Source organism: Diospyros lotus, chromosome 8 (assembly GCF_014633365.1).
Source record: "Diospyros lotus cultivar Yz01 chromosome 8, ASM1463336v1, whole genome shotgun sequence".
NCBI lineage: Eukaryota > Viridiplantae > Streptophyta > Magnoliopsida > Ericales > Ebenaceae > Diospyros > Diospyros lotus.
In genome coordinates this window covers 9,425,496-9,442,570 of record NC_068345.1, presented here as the reverse complement: position 1 = coordinate 9,442,570, position 17,075 = coordinate 9,425,496, and the positions used below count along the sequence as shown (strand labels likewise).

Below are 17,075 nucleotides of genomic sequence, written 5' to 3'. Positions count from 1 at the left end.
CACCACTAGGTTTCAATAGCTCAATCTTTCAAGTTGCATTTTGATCAGTTGCAAAAGTTGTATTTTTCTGCAAATGAGCATGCTTCTAAACTAGTCTTCCATAGCGTAATTAAGATGAGGAAACGCTACCACATTACAAATTATTTTTTTTCTCCATGGCTTTGTGCTACCAAAACTATACTCATGAGGACACTGCAACATTATGCATAGGATGGCACCAATACATACTATTATTGGAGGATAAGAAATACAGATACCAGGAGTCACTCTACCATACAAATGCCTATGCCAAAAGGAAACAATGGACCCCTGCCACCAAGCTGAAATCATCAACTTGACCAAATTTAATCAAGATTATTGGAACCTGAGTTACCTGTAGTCTTTCGAGGATAGTTACATGATCCAGATAGAAGGAATGAAAATGAAGTTTCTGAATCTTCAAATGGAGGTCGTGGGAACTCATGAAACCCGCTAAGAGTACTCGTATCAAAGGTCAATGGTGACAAAATACTGGCAGGATCATCAACACTGTTTTGAATTCCACTTCCACCAGGAACATTCGAGCCAAAGTTGAGCCCGGTCATCCCAACATTATTTGTGGCTTCATTGCCTTCACTTCTATCAGAAGGCCCATTCATTGATCCTTTACCAGTTTCATCGAGAGGAATGGCAGGAGTATGGCCCTGGAATAGAGCAATATGTCCAAAGAGCTTGTCTTTTCTTGAGAAAGTTGTACCACAGGAACAAAGCCATTTATCCCGGCCACAATGCTTCTCATGTGTTTTGAGATCTGCAATGACTGAGAATTTCTTGGTGTGGCACCTACTGCAAGTATAGCTTTTGTCGCAATGGGTCCTCTTGTAATGGTTTTTCACACACAAAATGGTCTTCAAAGGCTGAAACTTTTTGTGATCTTTGTTCCGCTTGCAACCAGTATATGGGCAGGAATACCTCTTGATAAGCATTGGCTCCAAGTTAGACTCCTTGTTGGGTTTGGCAAGTGCTGCCGGAGTTTTATATTCATCCCCATGACCTCTCATGTGCATCCGTAAATTAGCATCCCTCTTGAATCCCTTCCCACAAATCGTACAGAAGTGGGTGTGAGGTGCAAGAATTTCTTCTTTCTCCAGTTGCAATATTTCATAGGAACCAGGGGGGAGGTTTTCCCCTTCATCCACGTCTTCTTCATCTTTCGACTCATGTTCTTCATTATAATTCTGTTCAGTCTTGCAACTTCCAGTTAAATCGGCATGGTTGGACTGATCAGAAACCTTGCTTCCGTTAATATTTTGTGGAAGAGCATCACCATTTAAGTTTGGCGATGAAGGAAAAATCATTCCACCAAGCTGCCCAAATTGGGCGATGGAAGTATTCGTGGAGAGGGTTTGCTTCATGGAGGGGAGAAGACTACCTGCAATGGAAATCAGCTGAGCAATAATTGAAGTCAGATCAGTAGTTATAAGTTGTTGTTGCTGAGTTGCAAGCTCATCAGGCCTAATCACGATTTGGCCTCTCCGGCCAACAATCAAATGAACCAAATCCTGGAGTTGATGGATCTTTTGTTCAAGGAATGAAAGGTTATTCAGCATTGCACTTGGATCCCAATCTTGATTTCTACTTTCATCAAGCAATTCATTCATCTGAGCATCCTGCCAATCTGAGATCTTGGTTTTATTACTGGGATTGCCACTAACTGATGATGCGGCTCCAGAAGGTTGGCCAAATTCCGAAAATTGGGGTTCTATCCCCATAACATAGTCTTGAACTGAAGGATCTTCCAACTTCTGCTGATACTGCTGGAGATCGAAAGTGGTGAAAGATTGGTGATCAGGGGGAACTTTCTTTGGTAAATCATTTTCGAGAGAAGAAGACTTCCTCCATGAATCTGCGAGCGGCCCCTTCTTAAGATCCATTTCCATCCTTATATCTAAATCACTAACCGCAGGCTAAAAGCTGCAACAAATGAATGGGACAACTCAGAAACAAACACGTATAAATGAACAAGAGGAAAAACGAAAGGGCATCTCTAGTGCATGAGGCTCCCTGCTTTGCGTGGGTCATGGAGGATCAATTTTGAACACACCATCATTACCCATACTTCTGGAAAAGGTTGCTTCCATGAGGGGCAATATGAAAAGCTTAAAACATGTACTACAAAAGGATCTTTAAATAAGTTTGACCCTAATTAAATGAATCAATCAAATTTTAAGAACAATAAATAACATATATCAATCTATCTATTGATTGCACTACTCAACTTTACGTCCCAGAAGCAATGCTGCCAAGTAGGGATCTTCTTCTAACAAAAAGAGAAGTACATCAAAAAATTAAGGAATTTAAAACCAAACCTCTAAGTCGAAAGAATTACACCTTCTTCAACTAAGAAATCATCAAAAACCATTTTCCAATGAAACACAATCCACTCAGAATACAAACATCAAAAGAAAGGGGGAGGAGAGGAGGCTGTTGGATTGGGGCTGGGAGAACTAAAAATCATCAAAATTTCATCTTCCATTCCATCAATCTTAATGAAGACGCACGAGATCCCAAAAATCATCTCAATATTGTCCAATCCACAATATACCAAATATTTTTCTTCCACCAAACCCCCCATAAATTGATTGTTAAAAGCAGAAGCAAATTCAGCTCTGAAAGAAAAACAGACGGATGCCATATCCCATATCCAGTGGCCCAATTACAATCAATCAGAATCTAAGAAGCTAAGAGAAACCACGCAAATTGAAATTGAAACTTAAAACAGTAACCCTAAAAGAAAAAAATAAGAAGATCAAGGCAGGAAAGAGGGAGAAAAGGAGAGAAAAAGGGACTCACCAGATTCAAAGATTGAAAGCAGGCAGATGCTTTCTTCAGGGCTCTGAGTTGTATTAACAGAGACAACAGAGAAATGAAGAGAGAACCTTCGCTGAAGTAAGTCAATGAATATATATATATATGTATACGTATATCAGCCTCCCTCAGGCAACCAAAAGGGGATTAGTTTCCCACTTTTCCATTGCCCCACCGTTACAAAACTCAAACCCCAAAACACCATCGCCACCCTCCACTAGTGGGCCCCACCGAAGTCACCCCAAACCCAGAAATCACAGCCGTCAGTTCACTTCCTGTCAGAAATCACAAACTGGCGACTCTCGTTAGAGTTCACCTCGTGGGGCTAAGTAGGACCCACCATTTGGATGATTCTCCCTCCCTCTCACTGACTCTGATGTGTGCACACACGCATTCAAACCTGACCGGGTTTCCTCACGGTTTTTTTTTTTTTTTTTTTTCAAATATATAATTACTTGTTGATGTGTATTAGGTAGCTTCGAGTATATATAATATTTGCATATCAAGTTAATTAAGCATTTGACAAATTCAATTTGATCCTTACTTAGTTATTAAGAGTGGACAATATATCTGCCCGGTCTCCACTAAATTGGAAAAATATATATTTTAATTTCTGTATTTAAATTTTTTTATTTAAATATTCAAATTTTTGTCATTTTAAAAATATATTCAAAATTTATAATTTCGAATCAATTGGATCTTAAATTTTTTCTTGTATTAATTATATTTATGAATTTATTATTCTTAATAAATTTGTCAAAATATGTAATTAATTTAAAATTACATAATTCAGAGGTATAATTAAAATAATAAAAAAATTAAAAATATAATTAACTCTAAATTAATAGTTGAATGGTATTATTGAAATAATAAAAATTTAAATATTTAAATAAAAAAAATATACAAATACGGCGCCACTAAATTGGAGCCTAGCTGGTTCCTATATAAGTCGGCCATTTATATTCTTTTTACATTTCAAATAAAGTAAATATTACTGTTTGTAAGGGAGCTTTTAACCTATAGTCCTTTAAAGGTTTCCAATGTTGTGAAGTTAGGAACCTGTTTGGATTAAATTTATTTTAAAACTCAGTTATACAATTAAGTATTTGATAGAATAAAAAAAATTATAATCTGTTCAAAATTATAAAATGACCAAAAAAGACATAGTAGTTATTTGACAAATAAACTCTTAAAAAGTAATTTTTGGGGTAAAAATTTAATTAATTGTACTTGATAACAGTTAATGACCAAAAAGGGGCTTTGGCCTCTTGGTCAAGTCAACTTGGCCAGCTTATGGCGAAGGAGCTTAGAAAATGATTTGAGTTTGATTTTAACCCACCCACCATCAATTCAAAGAAAATATACACTAAAAACTATCATCAATGTCGTATTATTATAGCATTTGTTTGGATTTTAACAAAAGAATGACACATGCCATGACGGGAAGTGGTTGACTGAAGAATCTGCCATTCCATCCGAACCAAATTTCGTCAGAACACTTTATACTTTCTACACAAAATGCCGAAAACCAAATCAAATCAGATCAAAAGCCTCTATTATGAGCCAAGTCAATCAAAAACAGTCCCCTATTCCTTCGTCGGCCGTCACAAAGAAAACAATCTTCTTCCCTTTGGTTGGGAATCACAATATGACTAATATTGCTCCCATATTACAGCATAATTTACAGCATAATTGCTCCCATAGTCTAACGACTTAAGCGCGATTTCCCAGATGAATTAAAGGACAAGACTCGAGATCAGTCTACGAGATGTGCAAGTGGTTTGTTTAGATCATCTTTGCTTTGATTTGACAGAAACTCCTTTGTACATCTGCACTTTTTCCTTCAATGCATCTCGTCGAGGCCGTGCAACCTTATTGTTGGGATCAAAGAGCAGAACTTCTTCAAATGCCTTGAGAGCAGACGTCAGTTCTTTCTTCTTCTCGTAGGCGTCTCCAAGGTTGTTCCATGCAGTGACGTAGCCAGGTTGGAGCTTCACGGCTGTCTCAAACTGGGTGATTCCCTTTTCAAGTTTTCCATCACGGACGTAGCTCACACCAAGGGCGTTGTGTACCTGTCAAATTATTTGAGGAAAATGTGTATCAGAAAGAAGAGGTTTAGGGTTTTCATAATAACCTCTACAAGTCAATTTTTTTTTCTTTTTTTTCATTTTTATTCCTCAAAACGTTTCTTCTACACCACTTACACTCACAAAGAACTGGCACTTATAATAGGATTGAGATGAATGGAAATTAATGCAAGAAGCAATTGGCACACACTAATTGTAGAAGCACCAAAGAACTGGAAATCTCTTCACTACAGGGGGCTTCTGCAGTTCTGCTGCATTTCCTCATTTAAGGGGGCAAGCAAAAGAAAACACGCCACTTTTAATAAACATGCTACTGCCAACCCCACCAAACTCAAGTTCAGGCACTGTTTTCCTGACTTCCTGGGAATCGCTTGTTTCCGTGCTTCCTATACAGCATTAGTTTCATTAGAAGACATGCTACCGTTGTTTTTTCTAACCACCACTATTTCCCTAACTCCACTCAATCTAGCAGTGGCATATTTCACATGGTCTCTTGTCACTAGGACAGTCATTGTCCTTCAGGTCACATGGCTTAGTTGATTTTCTTCTCTCCCTCTCTCTCCTGCTGAAACCATTTCCCATGATTTAAAAGTCTCTTCATTTCAAATTTGATCCTTTTCTTCTTACCACTGAGCACCATTCCCAAAATCTACATCTTGATCCTTTTCTTTTTATGGGCATGTTGCCTGACCCCTCACCACTATATAAAGCTTATTGGTCTTTAAATAGTTTCAGAAAACTTCCATCTAAATTTTATGCCAATTGCACGATCATGAATATCACTTCATGCATCTTGTTGAACTCAAAAAGGAGCATCCTCTCAGCCTCTACATCATACCATTTCCTTATTTATGCTTCGTGTTCATTTTACATGACCGATGTTCTTAAACCCACTTCTCTTAAACCCTTGGATAGGATTATCTCTATTTCACACTCAAAGTTACCATTACCTATTGGCTAACAGCTATACAGAAACTCAGCTCAAATGCATCCATTGGGCTCTAATCAATTCATCCAGAAGTAATACAGAAAAGACCCAATTTTTCTTTGAAGCCCATATCAATCCCATTTTCCTTATCAAATACATAACTCAATGAGATTTGGACTTGACTAACTTTATTGGGGAAATCTAGCCCGAGACACCAGGGTTCCCCAAGGACATTCTCACAGCTTTTTTATCATGCTTTCTTGCATGCCACTTTTTAATGTCAATCATCTTGTTTGTCCACATACAACAAATTCGCTACAAATCAAGTGATGGGGCCTCCATCAGCCTTCCTTTAAATCTGAAAAAATAGTAGTAAGACATTTAGAAGGCAATGGCTTGTTAATCCATCTTTCTTCTAGCTTGTTATAGACAATGAAATATATAATTGTACGAAGCTACATATGAATTGAGTGCAAATAATAAATAAGATCATCAGTGACATCATTTTGCAAAAACTGTTGTTTGTCCCAAAATGGTCAAGTGAAAGGATGAAAACTGAACAAAAAGAATGCAGGATCAGATAGCAGAAGTAATACTATGAACAATGTAGAGGACTTAAAAAGCCATTGCCAGGGCTGGTTCCTTTAACCTAGGGCGATGTGAGGATTACATTTGATATAGACCTAACCACATGTTTTTAAGTGCACATGTGATTGCTTCACATTGAAACGAACTTTTCTGATCCTCACCCTAAGTGATTAATATTTTAGAACCATTTAGCCGTGTTTTGGTGTTCATTAAAGGGACTTCCATGTCAAAATACAACATACAATTTTAGGATACTTTTAAGTACATAAAATTGAACTTCAATGAAACAACACATAAAGATTGTTCTATCTAGATGGTCAAGATTGATCATTGGGGACACAGTATTTTCCTGTAACTAAAGCCTAGGTGATTCAAGCACAGTCTGCATCTGAGGTCTATGGTTAGCATTCAGTCTATTACTGAGGGAAGACGGATGGAAATTGTCCAAATTATGTTGATTAAATAAAAAATAAATAAACTCAGTTTCTTTGTGTTTATCCCACCCATCATGGGTAATCAGAAATGGAACCTTATTGTCAATTCACAGACCTGGCATTTCATAATATATAGATTCTAACTATAATTGGATCAGAGAATAATACTTGTATATCCTTGCAACCAAGACATATCCAAGACGTATCATATATCTTCCTTTTCCTTCTACTTGTTTAATAAGTACATTTAAGGTCAAAGAGGCATACTTGAGCAAGATCTTGATCATCTCCATCCCATCTCTCGATTGCCTGAAGCAAGTATTTTGTAGCTGCGGGGTAAAATTTTCTCCTTAACATCACAGCTCCAAGTTCAAAAAGTCCAGTTGCACTGGCATCACCACTTCTCACTTGCTCCTGAGATTTATTAGTCACAGAGAGAGAGAGAGGAGATTTATTAGCCACGGAGAGAGAGAGAGAGAGAGAGAGAGAGAGAGAGAGAGAGAGAGAGTTTTAGTAAATTTGAAGAAGCTATGTGGAAGACCAAACTCAAACCCCTCCCCCTTATAACACACAATGTACGCAACAGACATTACCAACTAAAAAGAATAAACTGCTTTCTGAATTGAAAGGTTTCTTTTAGGTCCGAAATGTCTAACAATGATAACTTCAGATCTAATGCGAGCAATGTCAATTCAATTAAAGGGACAATATCCATTGAGAGACTCATATCATCATCAATTTTATTATAATCACCATCATCATCAGTACTGCAACTAGTTTCATAAGAACTGGAAAATCATCAGTGATAACTATCATGAACTCAAACGTAAATATACAATTAAGTAGATCAGCAACCAGGGAGTAGGCCATGGATATGGATGGCTGGAGGACTAGAATTCATGTAGCCAGCCCCACCTGTGGGATTAAGGCTTGAGATTGTTCTTATTGTTGTGGGCTTCTAGCTGCTTCAACTGAGGAAAGTTCAGTTACTTACCAGTGAAATAAGGATACCACTGAAAGCTAGCATCCAAATAGGTTGCATCTTCTACAGGAAGGGTGAAAAGTTCCATGATGCAGAGATTGAGGATAGAGGAAACATCTGGACATATTGCAAAACTAAATTATCTTCTGGAGAGAAGGAACTTTTACCATATAGAGTTTTAGCAGAATGGCCATGAAAATTACAAATCTATTAAGTTTATTCCAAATTGTTATTTAGGCTTATTTCAGGGGTATGTCGCAACTCTAAAAGAAGAAAGGAATCATAGTTCAAAGTAACAGATTTTGTGTTGAAAATATATGTGGGTTTCCAAAACAAAAGAAAATCCTAGGGTGGAATGCCGGAGCAGAACATGGATCCTTCTATTTGTATTTCAATTTTTATTTTATGTCCCATGGATGTCCTTGTTGGAACTTCAACTTAATAAAGTTGTATGACCAAAAAATCACTACAGCTTTCAACTCCATATTCTTGAGGATGACCCTAATATCTTTAAAGAAAGAATACGGGAAGTCTGAGAACATTATTCTCCAGGTGGGAGATGATTCAATCTGTACTCCTGCTTTGGAGGTTTCAAACTTCTATATGAAATGAGGTCTACAACTCTTTGGTCTACAGCATTTCTAGTAGAGACTTTGGTTCTTCTTACAGTAAAAAATACTGGATTTCAGATTAAATCCCACTCCCATCTTTCCTGTTGGATAAAGTCCAATTTTTTCATTAAAAGATTACTTGGGAAAGAATTGTTTCCATATATTCAACAGAAGTACAAGTGAACCATGCAGTAACAGATTTTTACTGAAAACCCATTTAAGAAGGGCAACAATAGCAATAGACGCCAAATGATTGGAGAAAAATTGACTTCTATAACATGCTAAAAAAACCTCCACAAAATATTCCAATTTTAAATCAGAGGATATCAGACAAAATTGTCATTAGATGTTTATTCCATGAATTGATGTAGGCACTTCACCTCTATTTCTATTTCTGTTTAATGTGGAGATAGAGCAAATGGTACTTTGATGAAACATATTAATAAAGAGGGGACCATAAAGGGAACAAATAATTTAACATGCATAAAACATAAAGATAATACATATGTTTATATTTATATATCATTTTTAAGAAGGGTCAGACATTCTAGACACACAGAACAAGTAATGTAGCAAAGTATGCAAGCATAAAAAAACACTGACAAAAAACCTGACGAATACATGGGGAGCATTTAAGTTTCACACCACAAAGTTCAAGCACATTAGCTAAGAAAAGATAAGCTAGAAGTTAGAACAAAAGAAAAAATGAAAAGAAGATAAATCGTGATATTTCAGTGGAAAGAATGATTTAGAAACAAAACCCCCCAAAAAAAGAAGAAGAAGAAGAAGATGAAGATAAACCTCAATATTTCAGTTAGAGGAGTGTTTCAGAAACAATACAACAACAACATATCATGCCTTAATCCCACTATGAGGGAAAAGTATAACTGTGTAAATACAATTTGGGCATATATGTCTAAAAACAAAAAATAGGAATTTCAAACAGCAGGTAAGCTATTGTGACAATAAACATCTTGATAGGTTATTTGCTCAGTTTCTCAGATATCATAACTTCAATAAACAAACTTCAAGCCTTCCAATCAGCCAATCGCCAGTGAACTCACAGAGATGAAATCAAAAGCAAGTAGAGCAAACAAAATGTGATGGTTCTTACTTGCAACTCTTTTGCAGAAAGGTCAAGTTCTCTGCGAACAAGGACTTGCCGAATTACAAAGAAGGTTCCAACTCCAAGCAAACCCAATAACAAAAGCAGGTAGGATAGCTGGATTCCCAATTCAAATAACTCTCCAATCTCATAAACCACATTCATTTTGACATCTTCACTAGCTTGTACCACTTGGGCCGATGCCAACCACAAGATTGCTCCACATGGTAAAGAATGTAAAACTAATGATTTTTTTGCATTTTTGACATCCTCGGTAATCGAAAGGTCCCTTGAGAAGTCTGAAATATAATGGCAACATGACTATCAGATATTGAAGAGGGAAGGTGTGTACCAGTTAGAGAAGGGGACAAAAGAAGAGGGAATGAAAAAATAAGCCCATTGTAAGAGTTGTAGACGCTTTAGACATCTCCATAATGATGGACATTCCCTGATACCTAGTTAATTGGCACAAGCAATTTCCTCTATTAGCTAACTACCAGGAAATATACAGAAACAAAATGGTCATATTAACACTACTACTACTAATAATAATAATAGTAAAGAAGGAACTATTTCACTGAGCATACAAACTCATGAAATAATGAACTGTCCCAATGCACAAGCTTTCTTCTGGGATGGGTGACTACTAATTATAACTGATTGAAACTTGCAGAAAGCTTCTACAAAACATTTTGAAATTAGAAAGTGTTAGAATATAGTTCAAAGAAGCTAGATAACAGCTGTCATAACTTGGTATTTGCAAGTGTGTTTGTAGGATATGCATATAAGAAACTTGTTAAGTCAATTAGTTCACAGAATCCTCAAGAATTTCGTAGGATATGCAGATAAGATACTTGTTAATCAAATCAATCAGTTGATAGAATTCTTAGAAGTTTGCTAGGAAATGCAGATAAGGGCACTTCAGAACTCTTGGAAGCTTGCTAGAATTCTATGGCATGTTAAGGGTACTTCAGATTATGGCATCAGGTATTCAAGAGACAAACCAATGCAACTTGTTGCTTTTTTACTGATAGTAATTGGGCTACATTTGTAGAAGATAGAATGAGTGAAACGAGTTATGTCCTTACTCTTGGCTCAGGAGCCATTTCTTGGTCATCAAAGAAGCAGAAAAATACAGCATTATCAGGCACAGAAGCAGAGTACAATGTTGCAGTAACTACAGCTTGTCATGTTGTTTGGCTAGGGAGGATTCTGAAAAGCTCGAAGCAGTAACAAGAGGAACCAACGATGCTGTTTTTGTGACAAGTCAGCAATTTCAGAATTTGTAGCCAAAGGAGCAGCGGAGCAGAAATATGTCAACACTGACAGCCAACCAGCAGACATTCTAACAAAAGCTTTATCCGAGATTACATTCAAGGGGTTTAGATTACAAGCTCTCTTTGAATTGGGGGGCGGGGGGATGTCAGAATATAATTCAAAGATGGGCTAGATGGTACCGTTTTACATTATAGCTGTCTTGACTTAGCATTTTCAAGTGTGTTTGATATGATATGTAGATAACTTATTTGTTAATCAAGTTGATTGGTTGGCAGAATCCTTAGGAGTTTGGTAGGATATGCATACAAGATATTTGTTAGTCAAGTCAATTAGTTGACCGAATTCTTAGGAGTTAGCAAGGATCTGCAAAAAAGATATTCGTTTTATGTTTTTGTGAGCAAAATCAGGGATTAGTGTAACTAAAAGGTGTTGGAAGTCTATATAAACACCTGGTTATTAGACTAATGTTCTCTCAACAACTTTCCTATCCTTGAAATCAATAAGAAGTATTCCTTGGCCAAGTTCCTGAGAGTATAATTTTAGCTTTTATACAGGATCAGAAAGCAAGTAGCCTTTAGCCAAATACTTTAGGCTATACAGAAACATGTTGTCACTTATTTGATAAATCACACATTCGTTATACATGGGTTTCATCGTGCTCATGGAATAGTAGTAAAACAGCTGACTATTCCAGCAATCCAGGTAGAGTTGAAAACAGTTTAAATAGGATACAAAGACTTCAAGTCTCATTAGTTTACTGAGCTACCTTCACTGGAAGCAGCTTAATTAGTAAGTTGATAAGGGCAAGGCAGTGAAGACTTCAATTTAGAAGAGGTTACTGTTTAAAGCTATGTTGTCTCAATAGTATGAGTCACTCTGGGAACAGCTATTGAATTGGCTGAAGCATGGACCAGATTCAGGATTCAATTAGGAGTTTAGCCTTCCTTTTTTTACCCAAGATAAGGACATAACGGAAAACTATTACTTTACCAGAGTGGCATGAATAAAAGATTAGAAAAAATGAGAAAATACCCTCAAAATCTGTTGAAATCAAGGTTGACCCAGTTCTCGTTTCCCTTCCAAGTATCTGCATTCATCCATGACAAAAGTAATGTTAAACTACAAGATTCCAGGTAAAATCACTTATAATCCATTTCTTCCCAGGAAACAATGAGGATAGGGAAACAAACAAGGTAACAAACAACTTTAAGAAAGAGTCTCTTCTTCAACCATTGACCTTGTAGCTCACATGGTCTCAAGCAGAAGAAAGAAGGGAGTAAGCATTTTCTTCCAAAAATAAACCAATAAGAAGATATAAAATAGTGAAGACTAGATTCTTGAAAATAACCGTTCTCATATTCTTGTTGTAGTAAAGGTAAAGGCTCTCCAGAGAATCAAATGTAATTATATTCCTATTTAAACAAATTATTAAACATACAGTTCTTCACAAACAGCAGTACAGTTGATAAGCCGTTTTACATATATAGATTCTAACAGTTGGAAGAAAAACCCCATGATGAGAAAAAACTAAAGCATAAAAATGAAAACTACTTGCTCTGTTGTATCAATCATGAAATAATTATCGTAACCTTTGAGATGGCAGTTGAACAATTTCTGCCACCCACCTGATACGTGCAAATGCCATGCAACACATGAAGCAGGCTTCGTGGGTTGATGAAAACCAGCAGCAAGACTTGGTCAAATATGTTTAGATTATTTGTTGTGGGTTAGTAGAATAAGCTTAATGTTTGCTGCATTTTAGGATTTCTGGTAGATAGTGGTAGTTGTTTCCCTATTTTTATGCTTTGTTGATTATCTTTTCATGGCACTAAGTCTATAAATATAGACTCACTTTAATGAATAAAGACCGAGAATTAATACAAAGTATCCAACTTGCCTTCTCTCTAAATTTTGCAGATCTTCTACTGCTCTTCTCCTTTCTTTCTTTTCTGCAATTTAGCAGTTTATCCCTCCCCCAAATTCTATCCCTACCACCACCCTCTTCCTTGTGGAAGCTGGCCAATTTCCTATGTAGTCCCTGGGCATGATAGCACATTATATTTGCTTATTCTCACAAATTCTCAGCTGAATCGCTAACATCCATCCCTTCGTTTCCAAAAACACAAGGTGATTAAATATATTTGATTAAAAAAACAACACAGAGGACTCATTTCTTGATGTTCAAAATTTCTTCAGAAAAAGAAAAGAAATATTAAACATATTTGCTCAATGCGCACAGCATCGATGGAGCAGGCAATCAAATGAAACAAATTACACGTAGAGAAGTTACCTGAAGCAAGGATTTGTGGCGCCTGAACTTGGGGCTTGTTGGTATTAGCCGATCCTTATTCAGGTCGGCTCCATAGACGTGGACCGAGCAGGAAGCAGGGTGCTTGGGCGTTCGAATGGATGGAATGGCAATGGAACCGTGCCACGCAAGTGGGAAGTGTTGCGGAGCGGGTGAAATGGCGGATTGGATAAGCATTTCAGTTTCTAGGGTTTGATTTGGGACTTGCTAGGAGTGAATTGAAGCTGTCAAAAATTTTCAGTTCCTACAAGTACTGTGAAATTGGATTGGGGAATTCTTCTGGATCATCCTTTTCAAAGTTCGTTACTCCTTCCGGATAAATGATTCCAAAAATTTGAGTAAATTACACTCGCCTCCACTAAGATTGGGTCAAATTAAAGGTACTTCCCCTTCATTTTAAAAAATTATGAAAATCTCCCTTGCCATTAATACAGTCAATGGATCATTAATACTAGCACCATCATCGGGTTAGAAATTTAAATAACCTAATAATGTTCATTGTTAGGTTTTAAATTTATTTATTTTGAGTATAATTTTTATGTTTAAAGGTGTTTTTAAAATATAATAATAAATTTATTTAATTGAGAATGTCATTGTCGTTCCGCCCAAATCTGCATGGAAGAAAACTGTCAGAAGGTGTAAGAGGTTCCTGTACAAACACTTTGATGATTAAATCAAACACTGAGAATGCTAAAAATTATAGAGTAGAATTCACACCAGTATTAGAGACATAATTTTTCTAAAATAAATGTCTGCTTATTTATAGAGGAGAATTAAAAAATCTTAAATCTCATTGGTTTTGAATTTTTTATAAATGATGTTTATCCAAATATTTCAATATCTTATCAAAATTAAATTTCTTTATTAGGATTCCTAAAAGATAATGTCTATCCTTTTAATGAGACTCTCAAAGGCATATGTAAATGTTAAAGTGATCTAGTTTGTACGTTGCGTGAAACACCCCAATTAAAGGGAAATTTACACTATTTTATCCCAAAATGTTATTTTAGGCTTTTTAAAGCTTTTAATAGGATTTTGCCTATGACACAACAATTGATTCTCACTCTTTCATTCAAATTTTTCAGATGAAAGAGTAGACTGTGTTATGGTCTACCCTTACTTCTTCTTCCTGATCCATCATTGTTGTTGCCAATTTTTCGGAAGTTTGTTCATATCTCTCATGTTAATGAAACTTGGCCTCTATAGCTCTTCTTGGAGTTATTTCTATTTTTTTTTTTTATGTTTTAATCCTCTATAAGGTATTTCTTCAAGTATTTTGTCAAGTAATCCTTAACTTTTAAAAGAGTCAAACGAGTTCTTGGGAGTAGTATGAATGCGGGCCAAGAGCTCTTGTGTAGATTGACGCCCTTTCGGGTTTAGATATTGATGTAAGTAGTGCCCCAACTTCTTTTTCTATATATTTGGCTCTTTCTCCACTTCGAGTTGTAGATCTTTTCGATGTTATAATTGTTTCTTGAGCTGTCTTTATTCCCTTTCGATTTTATTTTGTGTTGTACAAACATTTTTTCCTTTTGGTGTAATGATTTCTTCTTTGTAAAACTTTCTTTTTGTATTGACTTTGTTGTTTGTTGACACTACTATCTATTCATTTTGCTTGCTTCGTTTTTCTAGTAATGCATATTTATGTAAACTACATCCCAACTCTTTTGGGGAAAATTGGTGTTATCACAGGACATTGTTTGGAAGACTTTTTCGTATTTCCCAAATCTTTCTGGTGGACTGTTTTGTTGTGGGATTTTATTGATAATGTTCATGCATTTAAAAATATTCCTTCATCGTTTCTCAATCCATTGGGTCGATTAGTTTGTTATAAGACTTCACATTAAGGAGAATTGTACCACCGCTTCCCAGTCCTTTGGCTTTGACGATGCATTTGTTCGTGTCTAAACGTCATGAGGGCTCGTGGGCATCTTATCATTCACGTGTGTTTAAGGTGAGTCATTCGTCCATTAATGCAGGTAATTCTCAAACATCTTAACAATCTTCTTTGTAATCTGTCTGTGCTTCTGACTTCCTTTTTCCTCGAATGATGATCATGGAATTATGTTCGTGCATCCCCATACTTTTTTACGTCGAGTTTGCCTTAGATCATTTTCATAATTTCGTTCTTCAATTTTCTATGTTGTTCTTATGCTTTATGTGCTTTTCATTCTTGGTTTGTGCTTGTTTCTTTGTTTAACATGTTAGTAGCTCACATAATATATAAAATTTTGTAGTTTAGTTTTTGAATCGTGAATCATTCAAACATTTTGCTGCTTACACTTTGCTTTCGCTAGGAAGGAGGTGTCGTGCCTCTCTCCCCAGTCTTTTAATAGCATATGATAAGCATTATGCTTGCTCCGATGCTCTTTAGTTCTTTGTTGACGATGAACTTGCACTTCTATATTTTTTATTTTAATCCAGTATCATGCATTTTGTGTTTTTCGACTTGAGTTTATGGTTAATCGTTCTTGCATATCTATCACCTTTGATTCTGGGTTATCCTAGATCATTTTTGTACTTTTAGCATTTTTGATTTGTAATCTAATCTCACACATTCTGCACTCTTGACAGTAGGTTTACCCTTTATAATTATAACGATTCTTGTGTTATCTTCAATTTCTTGAATCGTTTTCATGCTTTCACGCTTCAATTTTTAGACCATTCCCATGCTTTAGTGCTTTGAATTTTGGATCGTTCTCGTGTCTTCGCACTTTGGTTCTTGGATCGTTCTCATGCCTACGTGTTTCAACTCTTGGACCATTCTCACACTTTGGCACTTCAATTTTTGAACCATTCTCATGCCTTTGTACTTTAATTTTTGGACTGTTCTCGCGCCTATACGCTTTAGCTTTTGAACTATTCTCGTGCCTTCATGTTTCAATTTTTGGACTGTTCTTACACATTCGCTCTTCAATTTTTAAATCGTTCTCACGCCTACGCGCTTCGACTTTTAGATCATTCTCACGCCTTTACGCTTTGATTTTTGGATTGTTATCGTACCTTCGCATTTCGGTTCTTGAACTGTTCTCGCATTTTCACGTTTTGATTTTTGGATGGTTCTGGCGACTTCATGCTTTGATTTTTGGATTGTTCTCATGCTTTCGCGCTTTAGTACTAGGCTTCGTTGGTCTACTAGAGTTTCTACCCCTTTTTAGTGCATTCACTGTCCTAAAAAACAAAATACACAAAAAGAAACTACCACAAGATGAAAATTATTTTATTCATGTATCATTGAATAACATATATACATTTAATCCTGCCTATGATACTTTTTTGAGGCAGGCATATAGAGTCTGAATTCCTTCGTGAGCTTTTGGTTTTTGAGCGATGAAACATGTTTCTTGAATCTGTCAAAAGAACCTTTTGCTCCTTCATTGCTCTCTTCACCTTAAATTATACCCCTGGCCTTCATGGCAATCAATATATTCTTTCTCCTAGGCTCCTATGTCCATAAATTCTACTAGTTCCATGTCCCTAACTGGTGTTTCTATATGATTTTTCAAGTCTTGCCATTTGTTAGTATAATGGCCTTGAGTACTATGGAATTGGCAAAAGGGGTCTCTTTTCCTCCCCATAGGCTTGTCAACCTTCTTGGAGAATTTAATAAAGCCTATTCCTTTGACAGTTATCAAGATATTCGAGTGTGACTGTGTGAGCGAAGAATATTATGTAAATTGGGGTCACAAGTATTGTCGTGTCTTTTGGCCTTCTCTTTCCTTTAGCTTATCTCTTTATCTGAGTCTTTTTCTTTTCTTTTTTTGGTATCTTTCTTCGTTTCTTCTGACTATTTACATTACTTCGGCCTATAAAATATATTTGTTGGCTTGAGCAAACAAGTCTATCAAGGTAGTTGGCTAGTCTAAGGCTAAAGATTTTTATAAAGAAGTAGACTTAGTTCCTTGAA

General features: G+C 36.2%; 2 protein-coding genes across 2 annotated transcripts; both read right to left on the bottom strand.

The window, feature by feature from the left end:
• Window positions 1–200: 200 nt before the first annotated feature.
• Window positions 201–2,989, bottom strand: LOC127807962 (protein SENSITIVE TO PROTON RHIZOTOXICITY 1-like). The gene is made up of 2 exons (XM_052346219.1): window positions 2,833–2,989; window positions 201–1,953 (listed from the first exon to the last, which is right to left on the bottom strand). Exon 2 carries the CDS (start codon window positions 1,917–1,919, stop codon window positions 345–347), a length of 1,575 nt encoding a protein of 524 aa, XP_052202179.1. The 5' UTR covers window positions 1,920–1,953; window positions 2,833–2,989; the 3' UTR covers window positions 201–344.
• Window positions 2,990–4,214: 1,225 nt separating this feature from the next.
• LOC127808771 (tetratricopeptide repeat domain-containing protein PYG7, chloroplastic) lies at window positions 4,215–13,471 on the bottom strand. The gene is made up of 5 exons (XM_052347377.1): window positions 13,151–13,471; window positions 11,893–11,947; window positions 9,592–9,881; window positions 7,152–7,298; window positions 4,215–4,919 (listed from the first exon to the last, which is right to left on the bottom strand). The coding sequence occupies exons 1-5, from the start codon at window positions 13,343–13,345 to the stop codon at window positions 4,638–4,640; spliced, it is 969 nt and encodes a 322-aa protein (XP_052203337.1). The 5' UTR covers window positions 13,346–13,471; the 3' UTR covers window positions 4,215–4,637.
• Window positions 13,472–17,075: the final 3,604 nt, after the last annotated feature.

Coding starts and splice junctions, on each gene's coding strand:
- LOC127807962 (XM_052346219.1), bottom strand. CDS start 1,919: ATGGAAATGGATCTTAAGAAGGGGCCGCTCGCAGATTCATGGAGGAAG.
- LOC127808771 (XM_052347377.1), bottom strand. CDS start 13,345: ATGCTTATCCAATCCGCCATTTCACCCGCTCCGCAACACTTCCCACTT. Junction 11,948..13,150: donor GCCACAAATCCTTGCTTCAG/GTAACTTCTCTA, acceptor GGATGAATGCAG/ATACTTGGAAGGGAAACGAG. Junction 4,920..7,151: donor ATGATCAAGATCTTGCTCAA/GTATGCCTCTTT, acceptor ATAATTTGACAG/GTACACAACGCCCTTGGTGT.